We start from the raw sequence: 25,369 nt of genomic DNA, 5'->3' as shown, positions 1-25,369 counted from the left end.
GCTTATATGAGAGTTAGTTGACAACGTTGCAAAATAAAAACCCCATTGAATGGAATGTCCCAGAGCCCATTTCGGGCAAGGACCTAGGGCTAGAGGTGCGCTGGAGAACGATGTGGACGCTTCGATTTGCGTGTGGTTAAGATATGTAAACAAATGGATTGGAATAAAAAGGATGTAAGCCTGTGAATAACATTTTTGTTTCACTGCTGCGCAAGCGTTGCATGCCAATATACAGTTCATAAAACAACAATCACAGCTTTAGTCTCCTGCATTTGTCGAAAGGTTCGATGATGAAACTGGCTGTGGTGAAGAAGAACGCACTCTACCGCGATTTACCGTATCGAAATTATTTTATTTTTTTATTTTACGCGGTTGTATGCTTTCGGAACGATAAGAATTTAAACAAAATACATGTAGGTCACCTTACACAAACAACAAAAAGAATTACCAACCCCCATGGAATGAAAGGAACATCAACATGAAGAACAAGTACCAATATGTATGCCATAAAAATGAAATTCAAGCTAAAGAAACTCAGCACCGACAGGCAGAAATGAGCAAGTCAGCGCCGTGAAAACGTGTTTATTCATTACGTTTTTGTGATTTAACGCGGTTGTATGCGTTCGGAACGTTACGATTTAAAACAAAATAGGTCACCTCACACAAAAACAAACAAACAAACAAACAAACAAACAAACAAACACCAACCCCCAAGGAATGAAAGAGACATCAACATGAAGAACAAGCATGCCATAAAAATGAAACTCAAGCTAAAGAAATTCAGCACCGATAGGCAAAAATGACTATGAGCAAGGCAGCGCCGTGAAAACGTGTTTATTCATTACATTTTTGTGATTTAACGCGGTAGTATGCGTTCGGAACGACAGGAATTAAAACAAAATGGGTAACCTCAAACGGAAAAAAAAAAAAAAATCGCCAACTCCCAAAAAATGAAAGAGACATCAACATGAAGAACAAGTATGCCATAAAAATGAAACTCAAGCTAAAGAAATTCAGCACCGACGGGCAAAAGAAGGGCAAGTCAGCGCTGTGAAAACGTATTTGTTCGTTATGCGTTTTTTGTGACTTAACGCGCTTGTATGCGTTCGGAACGATAACAAAATAGGTCACCTCACACGAAAAAAACAACAACAACAACAACAACAACAACCACCAACGCCCAAGGAATGAAAGAGACATCAACATGAAGAACAAGCATGCCATAAAAATGAAATTAAGGCTGAAGAAATTCAGCACCGACAGGCAAAAATGACTCTGAGCAAGGCAGCGCCGTTTAAACGTGTTTATTCATTACGTTTTTGTGATTTAACGCGGTTGTATGCGTTCGGAACGAGAAGAATTAAAACAAAATGGGTCACCTCAAACGGAAAAAAAAAATCGCCAACCCCCAAGGAATGAAAGAAACATCAACATGAAGAACAAGTATGCCATAAAAATGAAACTCAAGCTAAAGAAATTCAGCACCGACAGGCAAAAGAAGGGCAAGTCAGCGCCGTGAAAACGTGTTTGTTCGTTACGTTTTTTTGTGACTTAACGCGGTTGTATGCGTTCGTAACGATAAGAATTAAAACAAAATAGGTCACCTCACACGAAAAAAAAAAAGAAAGAAAAAAAAAATCGCCAACCCCCAAGGAATGAAAGAGACATCAACATGAAGAACAAGCATGCCATAAAAATGAAACTAAAGCTGAAGAAATTCAGCACCGACAGGCAAAAATGACTCTGAGCAAGGCAGCGCCGTGAAAACGTGTTTATTCATTACGTTTTTGTGATTTAACACGGTTGTATGCGTTCGGAACGATAAGAATTAAAACAAAATAGGTCACCTCACACGGAAAAAAAAAAACAACAAAACAAACAAACCACCAACCCCAAGGAATGAAAGAGACATCAACATGAAGAACAAGTATGCCATAAAAATGAAACTCAAGCTAAAGAAATTCAGCACCGACAGGCAAAAGAAGGGCAAGTCAGCGCCGTGAAAACGTGTTTGTTCGTTACGTTTTTTGTGACTTAACGCGGTTGTATGCGTTCGTAACGATAAGAATTAAAACAAAATAGGTCACCTCACACGAAAAAAACAAAAACAAAAACACCAACCCCCAAGGAATGAAAGAGACATCAACATGAAGAACAAGCATGCCATAAAAATGAAACTAAAGCTGAAGAAATTCAGCACCGACAGGCAAAAATGACTCTGAGCAAGGCAGCGCCGTGAAAACATGTTTATTCATTACGTTTTTGTGATTTAACGCGGTTGTATGCGTTCGGAACGATAAAAATTAAAACACAATGGGTCACCTCACACGGAAAAAAAAAAGAAGAAAAAAAAAAAGAAAAAAAAAATCGCCAACCCCCAAGGAATGAAAGAGACATCAACATGAAGAACAAATATGCCATAAAAATGAAACTCAAGCTAAAGAAATTCTGCACCGACAGGCAAAAGAAGGGCAAGTCAGCGCCGTGAAAACGTGTTTGTTCGTTACGTTTTTTGTGACTTAACGCGGTTGTATGCGTTCGGAACGATAAGAATTAAAACAAAATAGGTCACCTCACACGGAAAAAAAAAACACCAACCCCCAAGGAATGGAAGAGACATCAACATGAAGAACAAGTATGCCATAAAAATGAAACTCAAGCTAAAGAAATTCTGCACCGACAGGCAAAAGAAGGGCAAGTCAGCGCCGTGAAAACGTGTTTGTTCGTTACGTTTTTTGTGACTTAACGCGGTTGTATGCGTTCGTAACGATAAGAATTAAAACAAAATAGGTCACCTCACACGAAAAAAAAAAGAAAGAAAAAAAAAATCGCCAACCCCCAAGGAATGAAAGAGACATCAACATGAAAAACAAGCATGCCATAAAAATGAAACTCAAGCTAAAGAAATTCTGCACCGACAGGCAAAAGAAGGGCAAGTCAGCGCCGTGAAAACGTGTTTGTTCGTTACGTTTTTTGTGACTTAACGCGGTTGTATGCGTTCGTAACGATAAGAATTAAAACAAAATAGGTCACCTCACACGAAAAAAAAAAGAAAGAAAAAAAAAATCGCCAACCCCCAAGGAATGAAAGAGACATCAACATGAAAAACAAGCATGCCATAAAAATGAAACTAAAGCTGAAGAAATTCAGCACCGACAGGCAAAAATGACTCTGAGCAAGGCAGCGCCGTGAAAACGTGTTTATTCATTACGTTTTTGTGATTTAACGCGGTTGTATGCGTTGGGAACGATAAGAATTAAAACAAAATAGGTCACCTCACACGGAAAAAAAAAAACACCAACCCCCAAGGAATGAAAGAGACATCAACATGAAGAACAAGTATGCCATAAAAATGAAACTAAAGCTGAAGAAATTCAGCACCGACAGGCAAAAATGAGCAAGCCAGTGCCGAAAATACGTGTTTATTCATTAGGTTTTTGTGATTTAACGCGGTTGTATGCGTTCAGAACGATATTAATTAACTGTACGAGCTGAAATTTTCGCATACAGATATTTTTGCAAATCTAGAGCTACTTGGGGGACGTTTTCGCGTGTTGTTTATTTCGCGGTTGCGAGGGTCTAAGTAAACTAACCTTAGTTATTCGCGTGTTGTTATTTTCGCGTGTTGTTATTTTCGCGGTTCAAAGACGATTCGCGAAATTCGCGAAAATAAAACCACCGCGAAAATTTCAGCTCGTACACTAAAACAAAATAGGTCACCTCACACGAAAAAAAAAAAAAAACCCAACAACACCAACCACCAAGGACTGAAAGAAACATCAACATGAAGAACAAGTATGCCATAAAAATGAAACTCAAGCTAAAGCAATATTCAGCACCGACAGGTAAAAATGAGCAAGTCAACGCCGAAAATACGTGTTTATTCATTTTTGAATACATCACCCCTTCTCAGTGACACCTTAAAACTATAAAAGCACACGTGTTTTCTTCTTTTTCTTCAATTAACAGTCAGTTATAAAGCTCTTTCACTTTGAGTCAATATCATGGCGCGGCCCGATGTGGATCGCATTGCAGTGTGAGCGCGGGCGCGAACATACAGATAATGAAATGTTGCCCGCAAGATGGCGCTATTCCACAATAGTGAAAGGGAGGGGAATATTTTGCTGTACAATGTGTACGCGTTGCGAACGCGTATGGCAAAACGCAACGCGGAAAGTACACGTACCTACGCGTTTTTGGGGTAACGCGTAGGTAAGTTTAACGTGATCAGCACTGTAGGTGACATTTTTGTGTGTTGTTAAATTTGTGGTCTGGCAGTGAGTCGAAGAATTTGCAAAAATTAAACTCCTGCAAAAATAACAGCTTAAATATAATACATAAGAACAGAATGTAGTCATGGATGGTGGATCTTAGTGTGCATCCAGTCCACACTGGAATCTGTTGATTAGAAATCATTGTTGGACAAACTCTTCCGGCCTGTAGTAGTAGTGTGGATTGCTTTTGTTGCACCTTGGCGGAAACATGCGACTTCCTCGATCTCGCCTGGATTAACTTCCTTCCTCCAGGAAGCAAGTTGGGTTCAAAGCTGTCACCCAAACTGAATCTAACAGAGATTATCACTAACGGCTCTCTGACACTGTCATACAATGTGCTAGAAGCATCTTGCACTGGACACAAGCAGGTAATCTGCAGTACCAGATATATGACTGTACATAAAATGATGGTAAACTCTAAACTTAGCAGAGTAGTTGATTGAATGAAATCTACAAGTTGGAATGAGTATCGTTTTGATATTCAGCCTCCATGTAACTGTAACAATTTAGTGTTTTTTTTTGTTTTTGTTTTTATTAAAAAAGTTTTTTTTTGGGGGGGGGTGGGGGGGGGGCAAAGTCAATAACACAACATACATAATGCTAGAGATAGACATTAGTTGAAAGAAAAAGGAAGCCTTGCTCCTTTTTTTTTTTTTTTTGTCCCAAGTTGTTGTTACAGCTGTACATTACTGGTACTATTTGATACAGGTTGTACTGCAGCAGAACGCATTGCATTAATTACGCATGATTAGGAAAACTCTATGACAATTCATATACTAGTAGCTCATTGTTTATATGATTTCATGCAAAAGTTCATTGTAAATCTTGTAGGAGTAATTCTTTTCAAGTGCAAAGTGAATGGAGATTTAGTAATAAGTGATTGTTTGGACTGACTGGAATGTCAACCAACTGTCAGATATTTTTGAAGATTTTAATTAAAACAAATCCCAAGTTCTCATCTGGAAATGGCACAACAAAGTGATTTTCAAAATGAATTTGAACAAAGTACTTCGTATGACATGTGATAGGAAGCTACATTTGGAAATGCAAATACACAGACATGGTTATATGCATTACATCTAGGCCTACATTGATTACAAGACTGATGAGGGAGACTCATTTGTTACAAGTTCACAGAAATGTTCTTCTAAAGTATACATGAATCATGGGAGACAGATTAAGTGTCTTCTTTGTGAAATCATTCCAAGCTGTAAAACAACAAAATAGAACAGCTGTGAATTATCTTGTGCCATGTTCCCTGTTTGGCATTTAAAATTGTGTATGGCTCTACCACATGTGTGTCTTCAAATTTCACAACATTCCCTGAGGTGATATGGGAAGAGTCTAGGTTTTGAGCTGTGCAGAGAAAGGTCAGATTCTCTCCCAAAGGCAGGGAACACATTACAGTGAGTCCAAGGCTAAAGACCAAATTATCATGGATAAACCTTTCCTTAGTTTATAGTCCCTCCAATGCAAACTTAGGAGTGATGAAATTCACTATAGGGAGAAGTTGTGCTTTATGAGACAGTTGTTTGTGAAAATGTGTGAGGAGGTTAGGAGTGAAGGAGAAACTACAAGCTTCGTAATGCAGGCTGGATTTCTGTGCACTTGGAGATTTTCTCACATGTGGTTTGCAGAAGTCAAGTGGAAGGGGAGAGATCAGTTTGTTGTGGTGAGCTTGTTGACAGCATGCATGTGATATACTGACGTGGATAGTGATTCAACAGCTAGGACCTTCTGGTAGACTGACTTGTCATGTTGGCAGGGTAAACTATCTCTCAGTTCCATCTTCAAGTTTATTACAAACAGCTGTACTTTCAAAGATCAATTATTACTGTATTCGCCATTATTTAGTTCATCTAATTTTCACGAATTGGGACATTCATGATTCTGGAGTACAACGCTGAATGGAGAAATGTATAGTGTACACACCACATTCATGTCGGGATCAGAGTTAATATTTTTTGCATGTTTTTAAATTTGCAAGTAGCACTAGACTCCCAAAGTTCGCAAATAGGAAAACCTCACTAAATTTTTTTGTGTATACAGCACCTAGGTATTAAAAAATACAACTATTGGGAGTGTTTATGGTGTGTGTTTAGTAAGCCCTATATCTTTGTGTGAGACTGCTCATAAAGATGTATTTGCAAAAGGCAGACTTATAGAACTTTGCAGAGTGGTTGCATCTTTGCTGACTTGATTCTTTTGTATACAGGACAATGACACTTGAGACAGTAACGTGACCTACCACTGCTTATTTTTTTCTCTTTTTTTTTGTAGAAAATGTACAATAGCTATCATTGTGAGTGGCTAATGAAGGGAACTCTGAATGAAATGTAACTTTGTCTTTGTAAATTTAACAGATATTGAATTCTTATCTAGTCAGCATTGTTAGCTGACTAATAGCATTCAGGTGACTAACAAGTACCACTGTACTGAAAGAAATCTTGTAGGCTGACAGGAGGTGATGTAGAATGATAGTAGAGACTTTCAATATTCTCATTCTTGACCAGGTATGAGCCACTCTTGGTTGATGCAAGCCTAGCTCCATGCAGAGATCCACAAACACAGTGCAACCAACCAGTGTTTCTACCTCCCAGTGAGTCCCACCAACAATCATCATGAACAACTCGTCAGTCAAGCGCAAACACCCTGACAAATCCAGGTGAGAAAAAGACTTCATCATCATAGTAACCATGGTAACAAGAGAAATTGGAACAGTGGCTCCAGTGACATTGATGATCAAAGTGACAATGAGTAATGAGGATACTTGAAATGTGATGTTGTAATTGTCAAGGTGGAGATCAATGGTTATATATGGCACCTGTGTTGAGGGAGACATTGGTGCAGGTGGTTTCTGACTGTGATGATAGAACTGATGAGGATGATGATGATGGTAGTGAATGTGATATTGTGGGTTGTTACATCATGGATAGTTGAGAACTATCAATGATGGGATCCAGGGGCCAGAAACCTAGTTGGGATAACTTGGGGCAACCCAAATTTGATGTTGGCTATTTATAGTAAAATGAATTGTTCAAAATGAACAAGCAATATCTTTACTTTTATATGCATGTTCATGCTTATAATAGCAAAATAGAGCTTTTATCATGGTAAAGCAAGTATAACAGTTTTTTAGGACTTTAGGTATAGATTTCACAGCTTAGATAAGCTGCTGGTTGTTGAAATATTGAAAGAATACCACACTTTAACTGGTTAAACTTTAATCCATGCAAAGTAACCTTTTGATATCAGGAAATTTTAACTTGGTTATTCTCTGTGTATTTATTTATTACTTTCTCTTTTTGTATATTGCTTGGTTATGGAAGATATTTGTTTCTATGTTGATCAGTGTTTTCTTCGGGAAAATGAAAAAAAAAAAAAGATTGGTGTAACACAGTGGAAATGATGAGAACCCCCCCCCCCCCTCCCCAAAGAACACAACACTATTGTGGAAAATTATGTTGACGTGTTACTGTGAGTAGTTAAGTAATCAGGAATTGAGAATGATGGGTATGAAAATGACCACTTGGCATGAAAAGGAGTAGGATCACTGAAACTGATGTTCAACAAGATAATAAGAAACTCTATTTATGTAAATGACAGAAGAATATGGTGTGGCTCATGTTAACTTTGAGAGGGTTTGTGTCAGTGACAGGTTACCTGGAAACAAGCGACGATGTGAGAAGCAGAGTTCCTACATCGAAGAGTTGTATGAGCTGATCACAGCTAGTCTTAGAAATCCGGCCTCTCTCAACATGAAACCAGACAAGTGTGCTCTGATTCAGGAGACTCTCAGTCAGATCAAACTCATCAAGCAGCAACAAGGTACATTAACCCTTTCAGTCCTTTATTATATTCTCTCTACTTCATGCTCAACACCTATGATTCTTGTACATGATAACACCACAGATGAATTACTCAGAGATCTTCAGTAGCAAACGTGTTATTCAGAATATTGTCTAAGGGTCAGTAGACTGGTTTCAAATTTTCTGAAATGATGGCATCTATGCATTGAAAATTACTGCCAATCTGACAACATCTGTGCAACAATGTTGCCCATGATGGGTTTCGAGGATTTATATTTGTAGGGTTATTTAACTGATGATTCTGCATGCTGTTTTAGGTTGTCTTTTGTCTGTTAGCTGTACACTCTGAAGCGTGTTCATAATTAAAACTTGCCAAATAATGGAATATTATGGGACTTCACTTTGTACCCTGGAGATTATCCAAATTTGAAATACTGTACAAAGTCAAGCCAGCTGATGATTGCTTACTAATCTATCCTAAGTTTACTGATGTGCATTTGGTCCCAAGATCACAATCTTCATATCATTTAATGTGTAATTCAATGCTGATGCACTGCATTTATACATGAAATGTTTTACCACAGAACAGCATGGGCTTAAAGTTGATTTCCTGGTATAGATGGAAATGTTAGTCGCTGGTTAGCTGTTGGTTACACAAAGCTTAATACCTTTCAGAGGTACTTTATGTAGTGTAAATTGTATGGCTTCTAGCAAGATTGAGTGTCATGAGCTCATGCATGAAGACCTACTCTAAGCTGAAGACAAACTTTGGTATAGCATGTTATGAAAACTCCATGACATTATCAAACTACTTTTCTTTTTCTATAAGATGCTGAGCATGGTGAGGAGGTGCAGCATAGCCATGTATCCTCCAGCAAGCCTGGGGTACCCACTGGGGACTCACTGGGGAGCGTTCTCCTAGAGGTAAGTTCTCAAAGCTATCCCTCCCCCTCCCCTTTTCATTTCAAGGTCTTTCCATTATGCACACCTTACCACAAACCTATACCACCAGGCTTCTCTCAGTTTGTCTTGAATATTTCATGTATGAGGAATGGATAGCTATGACGTGTGTTGTGATGTCACTCCTTTCATTCTCATGATAATCTCTAACGTAGTATGCTCTGACATGTTATACACTAATTACTCAGTCAGTTGGCACAAATAGTATGAATATTAAAGGTCATATGCCTGTTTTGCAGAAATTACCAAAATTTGCAGGTTTAGAATTAATTTCTTCTAACTTTGTGAATGAAATCATATCATAGGGTAATACGCAGTTTCTAGGAAAAAAAAAAAGAAATTAAAAACTAACCCATGTCACTTGAGAATATGCTCTTTTATACAGATAATAACTTTGAATTCCTCTTACAATTGTATGCTCTTTGATATTTCATAGAGTGAATTCTAAGTATATCGCAAAAAGTTAAAAGCTGAATCCTCACCTCAACCAATACTATACCATCCCTTTAAACAGCTTTTCTCCATCCTCCAAATGACAAATTCTTCAAGTTCTGACAGGTAGGGAACTCCATGGCACAGGCTAATTATGGGTTAAAAACAAAATAAGAATTGATGCTGTGACAGATCAGTATTCAAAGTAATAGAATTTTCTCGTGCACATGCTTCAACCACCACCCTGCTTCAATCCAATCATCATGGTAGGAACACTGTAGAGATAGCAAGACATCTTGTGTTTAGAAAACTAATCTTAGTCTCCTGTCTGCATTGTAAAATTCAGAGAAAATGCTATCTTAACATCCCTTTGCAGTGTTGATATAAGAGGTTGATACGTCAGTCAACACTATTCTCTGTTACCTCATATGCCTTGTTCTTAATTTCTTGATGTCAGTACTTTTTTTTCTCTCCCACTCTCATCTCAATAGCCTTTCACTTTGTTTCTCGGTGGCGTATCCCTTGTGTAATAAGCGTTAGTCAATAATAGTGGCCTAGTTTTAGTGACTTCGCCTTTCTACTGATGTATGTCTGGTGTGATCGATAGCATCTTCTGCCTATTGGAGTGTGTTTATGATATATGGAAATTACGATATCTTCTCTCTCTTATCTCTCCCACTCAACTCGTCTTTTTCTGGATTCTAGAATCTCATTGTGTTAGTACTAGACAACAGTCAATTATTTTACACTTTCATTGCTTTAAGAAGTCACCGATCCCTACCATGTAAAGAATCAACATCTCTTCAGTTTAGAAGGCTTTTTTGATGAGCTTTCCATTCTCTGTATTACAGTTACATTATCATGCAAGAAGACAACTTTTTATATATGAAAATTTGTAATTATGAAAGGGATGATTTTATCTTCAACCACATTACTTCTCTTTATCTGAGAAAAGAAGGTTTATCTCAAACGCTAAATACATAATGTACGGGAAAATAAAGATATAATGGATAGAACTATCATTATGAAATATTTAAGTCAGTCTATATTCCTGCCTGGTCTTTTTTATAACTGTAACTCTCTCATGTCTTTATTGTGACATTGATGGTTAGAGAGAGCAATTTCTAATGAATGGTAGCATACTCCATTCAGATGTGTGAAAAGATGATAATCTATGGATGTTAGGTAATTTTGTGATAGATTATCTCATGACTATAAAGCTGCCAATAGGTGTACATACTATCCATCATTCTGTCATCTGTTTCTCTTCTGTATGATACATTTAAGTATTCTCAGTTTGGTTTGTTATTGTTAAAAAAGGCTTCCCAGTATTGATCAACCCAGAAATGGAGACATGTCAGTATTTTTGTTGTTTTGTTTTCTTTTGTCTACAGACTCTGGATGGCTTCTTGTTTGTTGTAAACAGTCAGGGAGAAATTGAGTATGTGACTGAAAATGTCAACAGCTATCTCAACTTCCAGCAGGTAAGTGGATTTTTTTATTGGTATTGACTACCTTTGATGCATGTACAACCCTCTAGAAGCTCAGAGCAAAGCAGCGGTGATGCTGGCTTCAACAATAGTCCATTATTATGTCCTGCATATACTGCAGGGCTGCAATAAGAGATAGATGATGCAGAAAGAAAAACAGCAACAACAACAACAACAAATTGGATCAAACAGAAAATAGTTGTCAAATATAGTTGTCTAGGCTAAATGTCTATGTAAGCAGGGGCAGCACATTTGCCTATATTTCATGAATCTTTGATATAAGAGCATACTATACTGTAAAGCGAGGAATGTTCATGTGCATTTTGATTTCACAAACTTCGCGAGAGCCAAGGTTCGAGAAATTAAAATGCAGGTGGAAGTTCTTGCATACATGATATGCTTTGAATGTTAGAGGCAACTCGCAAAAACTTCATACTGCGAAAAAGGCCATCGGCTCCAATTCGTGAAAATTTCATGCTGCAAAAATATTGTATTTTACATTAATTATCATTGATATTTGATGGTTTCTTCAAGCTGAATTGGTTTTATGATACCACTCCATGTCTTATCATGTTGATCACATAGACACTGCTCTTATGAAGGTAAATCCTTCATTAGATGTCAAAATCAATTAGATTCATCAAAGTGTATACAAGAGCCTTGTTCTTATGGCAGCTACTTGTATAAAGGCTGTATGATAAGCCGAGGCATCCCACTCAAACATGTATGCAGCAATTACCATGTTCTAGTTAGACTGATTCCATGCATGCTTACAGCCTATGCAGTGATGTGCCTGGCTCAGGAATGCTGCACAATAGTGGATTCATTAGACAAACTTCAGTGGGCATGTTATGACGTTTTTCTCTCATAGCTGTGCTTCATGTTGTGATGTTATACACCTTATAGTATGCTGTATGTAATGACGCTGTGTTTACGAAGCCACAGTGATGCTTACGAATTCGTTGCTAGGGAAACACCTTAGATAGAAATTTATATTCTGCCCTCAGACTCTGGCATGAACATACTACCTGTGGAGTACCCCACAGAGTGGGGGATATGTGATGTGGGTTGGGGGGGGGGGGGGGGGGTAGTGGGGAGGGGTTGAGAAGAATGGAAGAACAAATGAGATAAACCCATACAATAGGTATAACAGTTGGCCATTATGTTTTTAAATGGAACCAAGCTTGCAGTACAGTCACATTCTCATTTTCCCAGGGAAATTAAACATGGCTATTTGTCTACATGTAGTAAGATGGCATTCTGGTAACCCCAACTAACATAGAGTACGTCAGTGACAAGTGGAGTAAACAAGCACCTTTTTTCAAAGAATTACATTTTGTGAAATTCTCTTTATTTTTTCCTTATATTGTTCTATGCATGAGACATCATACACTGTAGTAGTCTTCTCATCCAGCAGTGACTGCGCAGAAACTACAACAATTCATAACTTTTGAACGGATTGTCTGATTTTTCCCAAACTTTCATTGATGTGTTCTACTAATATGGCTGCATTCACTCAATCCACATGTATATAATAATAAAATATAATAATAATCTGGCCAGACTTGTCCTCATTAAAGACCATGTAGTGTGGGGAGAAAAGGTTGGCCCAATTGAACTGATCTTCATTCGTTGTCTACCAGGATACATTTGAAAACCATGACTAGCACAGGCCTGGTAGAATGAAATAGCTTGTCAATGAATATGCTTCCAAAGCATAAGATCATCGGTAATGTGTGACTGTAGTGGAGATTTTTTTTGCTATTGTCTGTTGTGACAGTTGTACATTGTACATAGAGATAAATGATAAAGCTGCACACAATTCATTGTGGGGATTCTCAAGTATATCCAAGTAGGGCCAGCCTTCCCACTCCATGGTATCCCAACGTTACTGGGTCTTAAACCTGTTGAAGACAAGTCTGGAGTAAACTCGGACAGGTGTCTATGAGAAATGAGTGTTGTAGCAAAATCAGCTCATTCTCAACAGGGTAAAGGGTGTGTACAATTCTGGTTGAGATGAGGATTTAGCTTTAAAGGGATCGTACAGTTTTGGTTGAGACCTAATTTCAGGTTTTTAACATTTTTTTTTTTGTTTTGTGTGAGATAATGAGAAACCTCTTATGAAATATGAAAGAGCATATAATTCTATGACGAATTCAATGTTTATTTGATGAAAATTGGCGTTGAAATGGCTGAGATGTCCAAAAAAAAAAGAGCGATTCTAATAAAGTGTGGGACCCACACTTTATTACAATCGCTTTGTTTTACTTTGTTTTTGGATGTTTCAGTCATTCCAAACCTGATTTTCATCAAATAAACTTTGAATTCCTCTTAAAATGGTATGCTCTGTACTATATCATAAGTGTTTTCTTGGTATCTCACAAAAAGTTTAAAGCCCAATTCTCATCTCCACCAAAACTGTACCATCCCTTTAACATTTTGCGAGATATTCAGAAACCACTCCATGAGATGTCAAAGAGCATGCAATTCTAAGGGGTATCGAAAGTTTATTTGATGAAAATCAGTTTTGAAATGGCTGAGATATCCAAAACATCCTAATGAAAGGCATGGCCTGTCACCTTTTATTGTTATCACTTTTTTTTAGATATCTCAGCCATTTGAAAACCAATTTTCATCAAAAAAGTAGAATCCTTCTTAAAATTACATGCTCTTTCATATTTCATAAGAGGTTTCTCATTATCTCACTTAGGAATGTCCAAAACATGAATCCTTACCTCAACCAGTACTGTACAGTGCCTTTAACCCAGTAGCCTAATCAGATTTCAGGAAGTACATGTTTTGCAGTTTACCAGGAGAACAAACATTGTTGATATCAGCTGATTTGAAGTAGGAAAAGACTAACAGATTGTCATTGTGTGTATGTGTGTTGTGTGTGTACATGTTAGTGTTTGTCATCACCTACAACTATGTGGTTTGTAGCATCAAGTGACAACATATATGGTATTGACACAAATCAACCGACACTTGAAATGTGTGGTTAAAGAATGAGTGTAGACATTGTCCTGTCTTGATCTGATGCAGGGATGGGGGTGGGGTGGGATGGGGTAGGGTGGGGTGGGGTGGGGTGGGGTGGGGTGCTGGAGACTGGGAACAGGAACCGGAGGCTGTGAGAGGCAAAGAGGAGATAGAGGGAGGATAGAGGAAAGAGAGAGAAGGAACATGTCGGAAGAGAGATAATTAGGCAGGATCCAGGGCTGGGCAGAGAGATACAAGTTACTTTAGCACTTGGGAATGAAGGCAAGAATTCATGACACATTTCAGACATTTTGACTTGGAAATTAAATATTGTCTGCATTGGGTTTGGATTGATAGGAGAAACAATTTTTTAATAGATTAACAAATTATGTGCTTTGTTGTGTGAAGACCTTTAGATTTAAGAAAATGTCATGGGGAATAGTACATGTAGTGTTAGAAACAAATTTTCTCTCAATCTCTTTGACGTCCAAATATGAGGTACATTGAATTTCAATAACAGGAGACTTGTATCGTGTGTTAATAAATGCCTTTAATGCCAGGTGTTGTGACTAGATCACTAGTTAAAAAATTTTTCCTACAGTTACTAATTGATCATGTGACAGCAATGTCTCCCTCAGTGGTAAACATGGCACAGCTCATCAAAGAATTCTACATAGAGAAAACAAAAGGGCAATTATTTGCCTACTCTTTGAAAACTCTTTATTTGTTTTAAACGTCAAAAGCTATAAAATAAAAAGAAAAGAAGCACTGCCTATTTACTGCATGAACAAGTTTCTGATTTGGTCTTATGGAGGTATATCATGGATTTAGTAAACTAGACCACACTGTATGGTAGATGCTTTATTGTGAGCTTTTATACTCTTCCTTACTGTATAAGGTCTGATTTAGATAGACTAGTGAGTGGTCAGTAACCTAGTCAGGAAAGAGATCTCCGGTGACAAAAAAAAAAGAAGAAAAAAAAAGAAGAAGAGGTAAATTAGAAAGAAGTTGAGAGAGGGAGAGACAGTGGGTGACAGTAGTGACAGTATCGGGCATTTCTGGCTGCACTGATAAGAAAAGGTATACTAACCTTTAACAGTCTCTCTCACCCTTTCATCAAATGGCATGCGTACAACTTGATTTTTGTAATATCAAAGAAGCAAAAAATAAACTGGTGAACATTGTAGACCATGTGTATAGCTTAAAAGGATTTCTACTATTGCAGTTATTTTCCTTCCTTTTGACATAGTGGGAAGGAATCATCAGGGTGCTACTTTTTTTTTTTTTTTTTTTTTTTTTTTTTTTACCACTTGCCCAGTCGGGAAAGCAGATGTTTAAAGGACAAGTTCACCTTCATTAGCATAAGGATTGAGAGAATGCAGCAATATTAGTAGAACACATCATTGAAAGTTTGAGGAAAATTGGACAATCCGTTCTAAAGTTATGAATTTTTGAAGTTTTTGTGCAGTCACCGCTGAATGAGAAGACTACTGCAGTGTATGATGTCACCTGCGTACAACTATATAAGGAAAATATAAAGAGAATTTCACAAAATTTCATCTTTTGGAAAAAGTACACATTCCCTTGACTCGTTACTGACATATGTTATGGGTAATATTATTAGGTGATCCGAGTATCCTCTCGGATCACCTATTGTATCTGTACGGATTCTTTCTTCTTCTTCTTCTTCTTTATTTCTTTCTCCTCAAATGTTGTGCAGCGGTTAACTCTAAAAGTCATTCACCTATCACTTCTAAACTGATACCATATATGTATCACGTCATAAGGACGACAGATCTAATGTATCTCTGTGATCAGTCAACCATGACGTCACTATGACGTCATTATCTGAAAACACGTTCACATTCGTATCTCATTAATGGAATGGACTTTCTCAATGAAATTTACATATCATATAGTTCAAGTCAAGCTCTATTGATATATTTCATAAAATTTAGTCACGTTCATAGTAAACGAGCGCGTACGCGCACGTTGAAATTTTAACATGCTCCAATCGAGCTCAAAATTGTTTTGCACACGTTTCAGGTCATTTGGAGTATTTCAGAAAAAATCGACGGACGCGTACGCGCGCGCGCATATACGCACGCACAGCTCATATGCAATAGAAATTTCCCGTCTTTTCACACGTATCGGATGTCTGAAATGTCAAAGAATGTTTCTACCAAGTTTCAAGTCAATCCGACTCAATATGACGTCATACGGGCCCGTCAAAGTTGAAATTCCGCGCGCGCGTCAATGGCGATATACAGTGCAACAATGCCAAAAAACCGCCAAATTTAAATCCGATTTTACTCGTCAGGATGGACGGTGACCCCCCATTTTCTTTACATATTTTGAAAGCTGATGAGTTGTACATATCATTTCATGGGTTGGCGATACTGAAAAAATGATTAAAAGATATCAAATTTCTTAAAAAAGTAAAAAAAGTAAATTTTCAAAATGACGTCATCAAAATTCAAGTTCACTCGAGCGTATCTCACTTATCCTTTGCCGAGTTTCACCTAACTTTCAGTATGTTGTAGCTTATTTAATGTTCTTTCATATTTATAATTACAAGATTTTGATTGGATGACGTCATCACCTCGTAAAAATGGATTGAAAGTATCCTTGTAAAATTTGACCAGTTTACGTGTTATCTCTATGGGAGAGCAGTTTTTCTGGAAGTGAAAATTGACATGACTATCTTTTTCGAGCACTAGCTCACTTATGCTTCGGTGAATTTTTCCCAGATTTTAATATGTTGTAGCTGAGACTTTGGGTTATCGTAAGTGTGCCCTTCGTTTTTTCATACGATGTTGGGATCACGTCAAAAAAGTTACTTGAATTTAAAGTTTATCTTCGATGTATTAAAATATTTTTCTTTTTGCAACGTTATGTGCAATAACTCAAGAAAAACATACCCTATCACCACCATATTTTGCACATGTTTAGTTCATGTCACGAACATTATTTCATAAAATAACAACGACTTGATCAGACGCCATCTTGGGTATGTAAATTAGGGTCAAAGGTCATAGATGTTTCATTCTGTATCTTGGTGAATACATGTCCTATCTTTCCCATATTTTGCACACGTAAAGACCATGTTACAGGGATCATTTCATAAAATAACCACTTTTTGCTCAGATGCCATCTTGTCTGTGCAAAGTGGGGTCAAAGGTCATATTTTCTATTTTCGCTATGACGTGTTATCTCTATGGGAGGGAATTTTTAAATGTGAAAATTGACATGACTCTCTTTATCGAGCACTATCTTACTTATGCTTCGGTGAATTTCTCTCAGATTTTAGTATGTTGTAGCTGAGACTTTGCACTATCACGACTCGAATCACTGATTAAAAAAGAAATCGGATCACCTTAATTTGTCAGTGATGACAAATTACAATCTCTAGTTCCCATTGCCTTTAGAAAGAGGCAAGTCAAGTGCTCTTTTATTATGCGAAAAAAGTGAAAATATGTTGAATTTTCTTTACATTTTCTTTATACTGTTGTACTCATATGACATCACGAGCCTTAGTAGTCTCCTCATCCAGCGGTTCCAACACAAAAATTTTAAAAATTCATAACTTTTGCATCGATTGTCCAATTTTCCTCAAACTTTCAATGATGCGTTCTACTAATATTGCTACGTTCTCTCAATCCTTATGTTTATGAAGGTGAACTTGTCCTTTAAACTGTAGCAGAACACTTGCCCAAACATGAATTTTACTTGCCCAAAAAGAAAGTCCAAAGATATAAGAAAATGATATAGTAAATCACTTAAAAAGTCAAGGGCTTGATAAAATACAATCATTTGAATAAACAGCACATGTTCGAAGTAACAAACTTGGTTCAGTAGAGTGTTGGGTGTTGGAGTACATTGAGACTTCTTCATGTATGTGTTGGGAAGTGAAGGCGGCTTCAAAACATTTTGCTTGCCCAATTCGGGCAAGCATTCTTTCTTATTGTTCCAAAACACTTGCCCGACTTTGATTTTTACTTGCCCTGGGCAATCGGGCAAGTGCTTATGTAGCACCCTGATCTTGAATATGTAGACATTTTTTTGTGTGCGTGTGTGTTAGAATAGGGAACAAGATTTTTTAATCTTCATTTCCATGGCGATTATTTCCCCTGGCTATGGTTGAGTTTACATGGCAGCATTGAAGACCAAACTTGGAGTAATATGCTCTTGTTTCACAGACATAGGTCATGTTTTCTTAATATAAATGGATATTGTACTTCAATCTTACATCTGCATGTTACAGCATGGGGTGCTTGATGTACAATGTAAACCTTTGTTTCTTGGCTGAATCTCCTCTTAGCAATGATGTACAATTTAAAACTGAACTCAAGCTTGTAGCAGACTAGTCAGAAGAAGCAGTTTAGTAAACCCCTCTGAAGTTTTCATCTTTATAGGTTCTTTTATAGTATTATTATCTAATATTGCTCAGTAAGAAACATCAGACATTTTATGGCTAAGATCGGGGGGGGGGGGGGGGCACTTTAAAAAATGAGACTAGAATTCATTGAGGTGTAGAGTCTGTCTTGTTTCAGTTGTAGAGATATTTATTGGTTGGGGTCATGTTAGGCTTAAGCAGCTGTTGTGAAAGAATTGAAATCTTGAGTAGAGATTACGTATAAAGGAAGAAGTCTTGATAGAGATATGTGATATAGTGAAATCCTGGGAGCTCTGGAGACAGGAAATAGCTGTGTGAGACTGGAGTCCAAACTGCTCACTCAAAGCTGCCTAAATCTTGACTTTCCTGGATCTACCTCGGTCCAAGGAGTATGCTCTGCCTAAAAATATCCTCTTTGCTTGCTTGATGTTATTCTGTGAATCTTATTTGATTTGTGAGGCTAATTTGTGATGAAATGACGTGGCAGTGTAGAAAGTTTGTAGGCAGCCAAGAAGTGGCCCCCGTCCCGATTTCCTTTGAATGTGTACTGGAAAGAGACTTAGGAAATGCCCTCTGTCAAGAAGAGCTTAGGGGGAAAATATATCAAAGGGGTTTGAGGAACTACATCAAAACTTGCATCATTATATCTTTGAGTTAGGTTCCAGTACTGTGATAAATGTGTCACTGTACTGGTTAGCACAGATTACGTCATATGGAGATGGAATATAGATGAAGAAAAGTTGTTTGAATTCATTTCTAGGCAGCTGTAAGAGCTGGCAAGGAGTTTGTAAATGTCACATAAGATGGTATCAGTAGGAAAAGGGCCTAGCTTTAATACTCAGATGCCAAGGTTTCTATTCCAGGATTAGGCAAAGTCTTCCCTCCCATTCTCAGAGTACTAATATTGCCCTTTGGCTGGATACTAGAGATTCTAAAGGAATTATTGGTACAGAGACAGGATCATTTCAAGATATTTTTCATTTTATTCAGTAGGATTTCTTCTGGATGGAAATCCGTCTACCTGTTTTGAATGACAGATTTGTGCAAATTGCTTTCTATGAGCTGATATGATGTTTGTACATTATACTGTATACACAGAATATTTTGCGAGGCTTTTGTTTTTGCAAATTTCGTGAGTCAGGTGCTATTTGCAAATTCAAAGACATGAGAAAATGCTGACTCTGATCCCTACATGAATGTAATGAGCACACATTTCTCCATCCAGTACTGTGCTTCATGATCACGAATTTAACCACTCGCAAAATCGTTGGGCAGTCATGATTCACTAAAAAGTAGACTCAGTATTAAAATATATGGCGTATACAGTAGGTGAAAGCAGCATCTTGGTTTAAAGAGGTGCCTTTTAAAATAGTTTATGAAGTAGTTAAGCAGTCATTGAAGCGGGGCCTATATAGCTAGGAAGTTTGGGAGAACTAGTCTTACATAGTCTCCACAGACAAATATTCTAACCCACATCATTAGACTGGGCCAGGTTGCTGTATTTTACTGTTGTAGACATGGGGGAAAAACAGCCTGTAGTGTGTAGGCTTTGGAAAGTTCAAGGTATCAATTTTATATCAGATTATGGCTGTGTCTCCTACATTATTTGTGAGAACATTGTGTTGGCTAGGACATGGCAGGTGGCTGCCTGTTTACAAGGCACAGTGTGATGTTGACCTGGATAGAAAGTTTGTTGGTTATAGTCAGTATCAAGAAACTTTTCAGTGGAGCTAACAGAGCCAGGCAGGTGACTTTCTTCCCTTGTGATTTGTTTTCTTTGTTTCTTTTCTTCTCTCTTGTGTTACTTCAGATGTTTTGTTTTGTTTGAATTATGTGCATTCACTGTTCATCTCCCACTGTAGTGTTATTAATGAATTTAGGACTCATGGGGCATTTTCTTCTGGATGTTGATATGTTCCTTGACAATGGGATGTATTTTGAACAGGCCTTCATTAGTGTGTTGCTGCAGTCAGCCTTATATTATTTTATGTAGACTGCATAACTTAATGAATTTCTTACACTTGTGGTAACATGATTGTACATATCTTTCCAATCTCCATTCAAACTGGGATTCTTGAATGCTTCAAAAACCAAATGAGTATAGGTTCTATCCCCTTTGATCTTGGATTTTAGTAATCTGATCGATACAAGTTCTTTTAAATGAGTATAAGTTCTACCCCTTTGATCTTGGATTTTAGTAATCTGATTGATACAAGTTCCTGGACAACCATGCAGTGGTTAGCAGTGTTTCCTCCTGTATTACTATTTTCTTTAGCCCCATAATGTTTCTCTCAGAATGTTAGAATTTTGCATGGTATACTGTATATGCAAGGTTTCACAGTGCATCTATGTTTCTCCATATTCCTGATGCCTTTTGATATTGAATATAGTGCAGAAATTTTCATGGTTACTAACCATTGCTAAAATCTGTGCCAAATGGATTTTGAGTATTGTTTGTGTTTCTTTGTCATATTGAGGTTTCTTTGTCTTGACCCTATAATTCTGAGTCTGCAAAGGTCATCTCATTTTCTCTCACATGTGGTTTCAAAGAGAAGCTTGCACTGGTAGACACTTGAGATAGGGGAGGGCCTATTGTTGTATAATAAAGAGGAGCTTTTCCTCTTAGTGCCTCAAGTTTAACATTTAATTGCAAAGACTCCATCTACCACCCAACTCCATCTACTCAGCCTCAAGCAAACCAATCATATAAAGAATAGAGATAACAAGCTTTAATAGAAAAGCCCTATAGCTAGTAGCAGAAAGCAGAGCACGCCATTCCCAACTCAAGTGGGTTCTCCTTCTGACATTGTTTGTTTTCAGCAGCCTGTGATCAAAGTACATAGTTTTTGACATGTGTCTTCATGATACCTGATCATTGTTTGACTTGTATTAGCCACTGCTACCTCTTGATAACCCCATGTGTGCATAGCATGATAGCAGATACTTCTTTCATGCGCTTTATGGACTCTATGATCTTCAGACTGCCTTATGAATGTAAGACTCATGTAGAAGCCATGTTGAATCGATTCATTAGTAATGACTGTAGTGGATCTGTGTTGCAGCGTGTTCATACTGTTAAGTTTGCTCCTCAGACTAATGGCGATGTCTGTTTTTTTCAGAAGAGTAGAGTCTGGAGAAATCTGTCTCTCTCTCTCTCTCTCTCTCTACTCCAGGATATACATCTGTGTACACGATATATGAGAACTAATGGGTTCAGTTTCTGTCCTGAAAGTCTATAACTTGAAACAAACAACTGTGGGAAAACTAGCATGAGAACAGATAAAAATAGTGTATAGAAGAGTGATAGTGATGATGATGCTATGATACCATCATAGTCATTATCATACATGTACTTAAAGATTCAAGTATTATGCCCCTCAGTATTTAATATCCCCTTTCTACTATCAAAGTGAAATAGAAAGGGGAACATAAAGAATTAAGTACCCAGCTGTTATTGTTTTTGTTTTTTTTTATTCAGTTTCCCTTCCATTTTTGTAATTGTTCTCTGCACCAAGTGTCACAGAGCATCTTGGAAAATACATGATGTATCATAAACAGACAGAAACACACACACACAAAAGTAAAACACATGCAGATAAGTATCTACACACACAATACACATGAAGAGTTTATCACAAAACAAGCTAACTCCAATCTTGTTAAGTCGAGATATTTGTGATTAAAGCGGCTAAAAACAAAGAAGATGGTAAGAAAATACAGGATATTTTTATCATAACTTCTAGAATATTCCTTGTTATGTCACAAGTGAGGTATTACTGGAAAGGTTTAATTTTGCTCTATCTGATGATGGACTTACTTTGAAATATTTAAAAATGTTGCGTAGCTCATTTTGCAATAAATTTCTTCACATATGCCAAGCATACTACTGAGTGATACATTTGTGTGATTCTTCTTTTTAGATAAAAGTTTTGTCTGTGGCAGAGGAAAGTATTTTATACTGCAGTGGATGTGGTAAACTTGATTGAAGCTGCTTCTCATGAAACTTGTCTCAGTATAGTGATAAGTGTATGTTTTGTGTTTTCCTCCAGTGATGAGTGTATGTGTAGTGTTTCCCTCAAGTGGTTTAGTGTATGTTTGGTGTTTTCCTCCAGTGATGAGTGTATGTGTAGTGTTTCCCTCAAGTGGTTTAGTGTATGTTTGGTGTTTTCCTCCAGTGATAAGTGTATGTTTGGTGTTTTCCTCCAGTAATAAGTGATGTATTGTGTTGTTCTCCTGCAGGAGGAGCTGATAGGGTCTTCCATCTACAGCTTTGTCCATGTTGGAGACCACCATCCTTTTATCAAGTGCCTCTTACCATCCACTACACGTAAGTTCTTCAGCCAGGAAATCATTTTAAGAAATACAGTCTGTAACTAACACGTTTCAGTTTTACTTTCATTCTGACAGGAGGGAAGGTTTACGGCATGTCTGTAAAAGAGTTTCAGTATATATAGAAATTCACTGTAAGGCAAACCTTTACAATAGAATGATAAAATGTTTTCTTTCTTACATCAGTGCAGACTTACAAGCCCACATTCCCAAAGCTTTGTCTTCTGTCCTTTGGGTCATGGTCTCTAGAGGGTTCTTAGATTATTTTGATATTCAAATTGATGATTCATGTTCATTGTGTGGATTTTAAGAAAATGTATTGAAATGCAAACTCTTGGATTGATTGTTCTTATTTTCCAAACCAAGTGGGTTGAACTGGCCTCATTGCTGGTATGTTGGTAATCATTTACCATAATGGCTTGGTAGGATTAGTGGCCTATCTAGACTCGTGTCATATACAGTCTAGTGTTCATACTCACAATATCTACATCAACCATCAGGCAGGGAAGACTTATGTGGGTGGAGTGTAGGAAAAGTTGGCTTTGATAAAGAGGGTCATTACATCAGTAGCAATGGTCAGACAAGGAGGAGATCAGCCTTACTTTGGTGGCTAGTGCCATACCAGGCTTGACCAAGCAACGGAGGCCATGTACTGTGTCAGTGGTACAGTGATACAACAGTTTGCATTACTGCAAATAACTAACGTGGGTGGAATATTGATGAAAGAGTCATCATGGTTTATGGTTCAATATATGGTACATATATGGTCAAGCGTCAGTCATTCACTTTTATTTGAAAATCAGTTCTACGTTTAGATGATGCACAATGTTGGTCTGTAGGATCCTTCATATCACTTCACTTTGTGTTTGCATACATGTTAATCTCCTTTTTTATTACAATGTGCAAATCAAGGTAAATACTGTATAAGCTGTTATTTCGCAAGGGTTTAATTTTCGTGAATTTTAAGAATCACAGTTGTATTATGAATTTAACAACACATGAAAGTGTCACCATGCGCTTCGGGAATGGTGCATTTACCGTAAGCGTCTGTGTCAATTCACGAAAACAACATCTCACGAAAATGTCTGTGCCTACTCATTCGCAAAAATATCTGTGCACGAAAATAACAGCTTGTACAGTATGTTTTTCAATAGTTCTTATCAGTGCATGATGTTGTGTGATAATGTTGCAGCTACATCAAGTATCTGGCCCCAGGATGCTGGCAACACACTGCAGTGTGGCCGCAACAGATCCTTCAAGTGTCGCATGCAAGTCAAGCCAGAAAATGAGGACACGCCAAGTAAAGAGTGTTATACCACCATGATGTGCTCTGCTATCCTGAAACCAGCCATTAACAAAGAGAGCAACACCTCCAACAATGATGCAGGTTAGTTGCTATGGTAACTGCCTTCTTCAGTACATGGATTTGGTGACCTTGTGATGTGTTGTGTAGATATACAATGTAGAGTGGAATTAAATAATAGCATGTATTGGTAGAAGGTGTCCTGCATATATCAGTGTGGACTGTGATTGCTGTGTAGCTTGCGTGCTGATGTCAAAGTCAGCCATTATTCAGAATATTCCTTCGTTGGACTACAGCTTTGCATCAGAATGTCCATTCGTAAATTGTTGGCCTACGTAGGTTTTTATTCATTTTGGCAGTTGCTTGAATTGTAATGTATAAACCCAGAAAACTACCTTGTTTTTTCCTCAGACAATCTCTGACATGTCTCGTAGTAGAAGTGCAAATGGAGTGTTCGGGAGCATATTGGGTGATATATTAGATGAATTCATCTTTAACCTTTACATGATTAGAATAAAAGGCCAACAGTTCTTGCTCAGATCTTTACGCTGCATAGTGCATTCCCTCACAGATGTTTTTGTTTTTGTTTTGTGTTTTATGTTGTTGTTTTTTTGAAGCTCACCATATGCAGAATAAACACTTGGTGTTTTGAAAACTAGTGCTACAGTGCATGTAATTGCAGGTATTATGAGTACCAATATATAATTTTTTTCAATAATCTGAACAGAAATGGGGCTTGTAGTTAACACTGTATTGAAATTGATGTGCTTTAATCCTTCATGCTTTACAGAGAGCACAGTTCACCTTTTCTGCATCGCTCGACGGGCATCCCCAGAAGAGCATAGCGCCATCACAGAAAACGTGGAAGAGTTTACCACTAAACTGAGCCAAGACTACGTCATCACGTCAGCGGACATGTCACGAGTCAAGGCCCCTTGCTACACGTCTGATGATATGGTTGGCCAGACCATCTTCAAATTCTGCCATGGTGGCTTTCGTAGCGAGCTCAAGAAACACATCGATGAAGGTAAAAATAGAGTCGTCTAATCCAAACAGTTTTCCTGTGAACAGAGGTTTAGAGCAGCTTTGATTATCATGCCAAAATGCTGTGTCCTCTGAGTGAAACATTTCATATTACAAAGGAACATAGTTTCCTTTGCATTCTGGTTGTCTTTTAAGTAGATGGTCACTGCAATGAAAATAAAAGCAATGATAATGATGATAAAACTGATGATGATTATGATGAGATGAGTCATATTTAACTCGTATGTGCTTCATTACAAATTTTATTTACAAAATTCCTCTCTTACAGCTGTCATGTTTACAGTGTGTTAGTATGTTGTGGACTGGTCAAATTTGTGTAAAGCATAGACAATAAATATTGTCATGCAGTTGTAACA

The 25,369-nt window shown here is 37.6% G+C and overlaps 1 protein-coding gene across 1 annotated transcript in view; it reads left to right on the top strand.

The window, feature by feature from the left end:
- Positions 1-25,369, top strand: part of LOC140239874 (uncharacterized) — a 144,846-nt gene that overhangs the window by 109,511 nt on the left and 9,966 nt on the right. Inside the window, exons 5-11 of the mRNA XM_072319693.1 lie at positions 6,788-6,939; positions 7,927-8,102; positions 8,913-9,007; positions 10,870-10,959; positions 22,577-22,664; positions 23,859-24,053; positions 24,760-24,996. Of these exons, the coding sequence (XP_072175794.1) occupies positions 6,896-6,939; positions 7,927-8,102; positions 8,913-9,007; positions 10,870-10,959; positions 22,577-22,664; positions 23,859-24,053; positions 24,760-24,996 (925 nt within the window). The 5' untranslated portion in view covers positions 6,788-6,895. The remainder of the gene's footprint in view (positions 1-6,787; positions 6,940-7,926; positions 8,103-8,912; positions 9,008-10,869; positions 10,960-22,576; positions 22,665-23,858; positions 24,054-24,759; positions 24,997-25,369) is intronic.

This window comes from Diadema setosum, chromosome 16 (genome assembly GCF_964275005.1).
Source record: "Diadema setosum chromosome 16, eeDiaSeto1, whole genome shotgun sequence".
NCBI lineage: Eukaryota > Metazoa > Echinodermata > Echinoidea > Diadematoida > Diadematidae > Diadema > Diadema setosum.
This window is presented reverse-complemented; position numbering and strand designations above follow the sequence as displayed.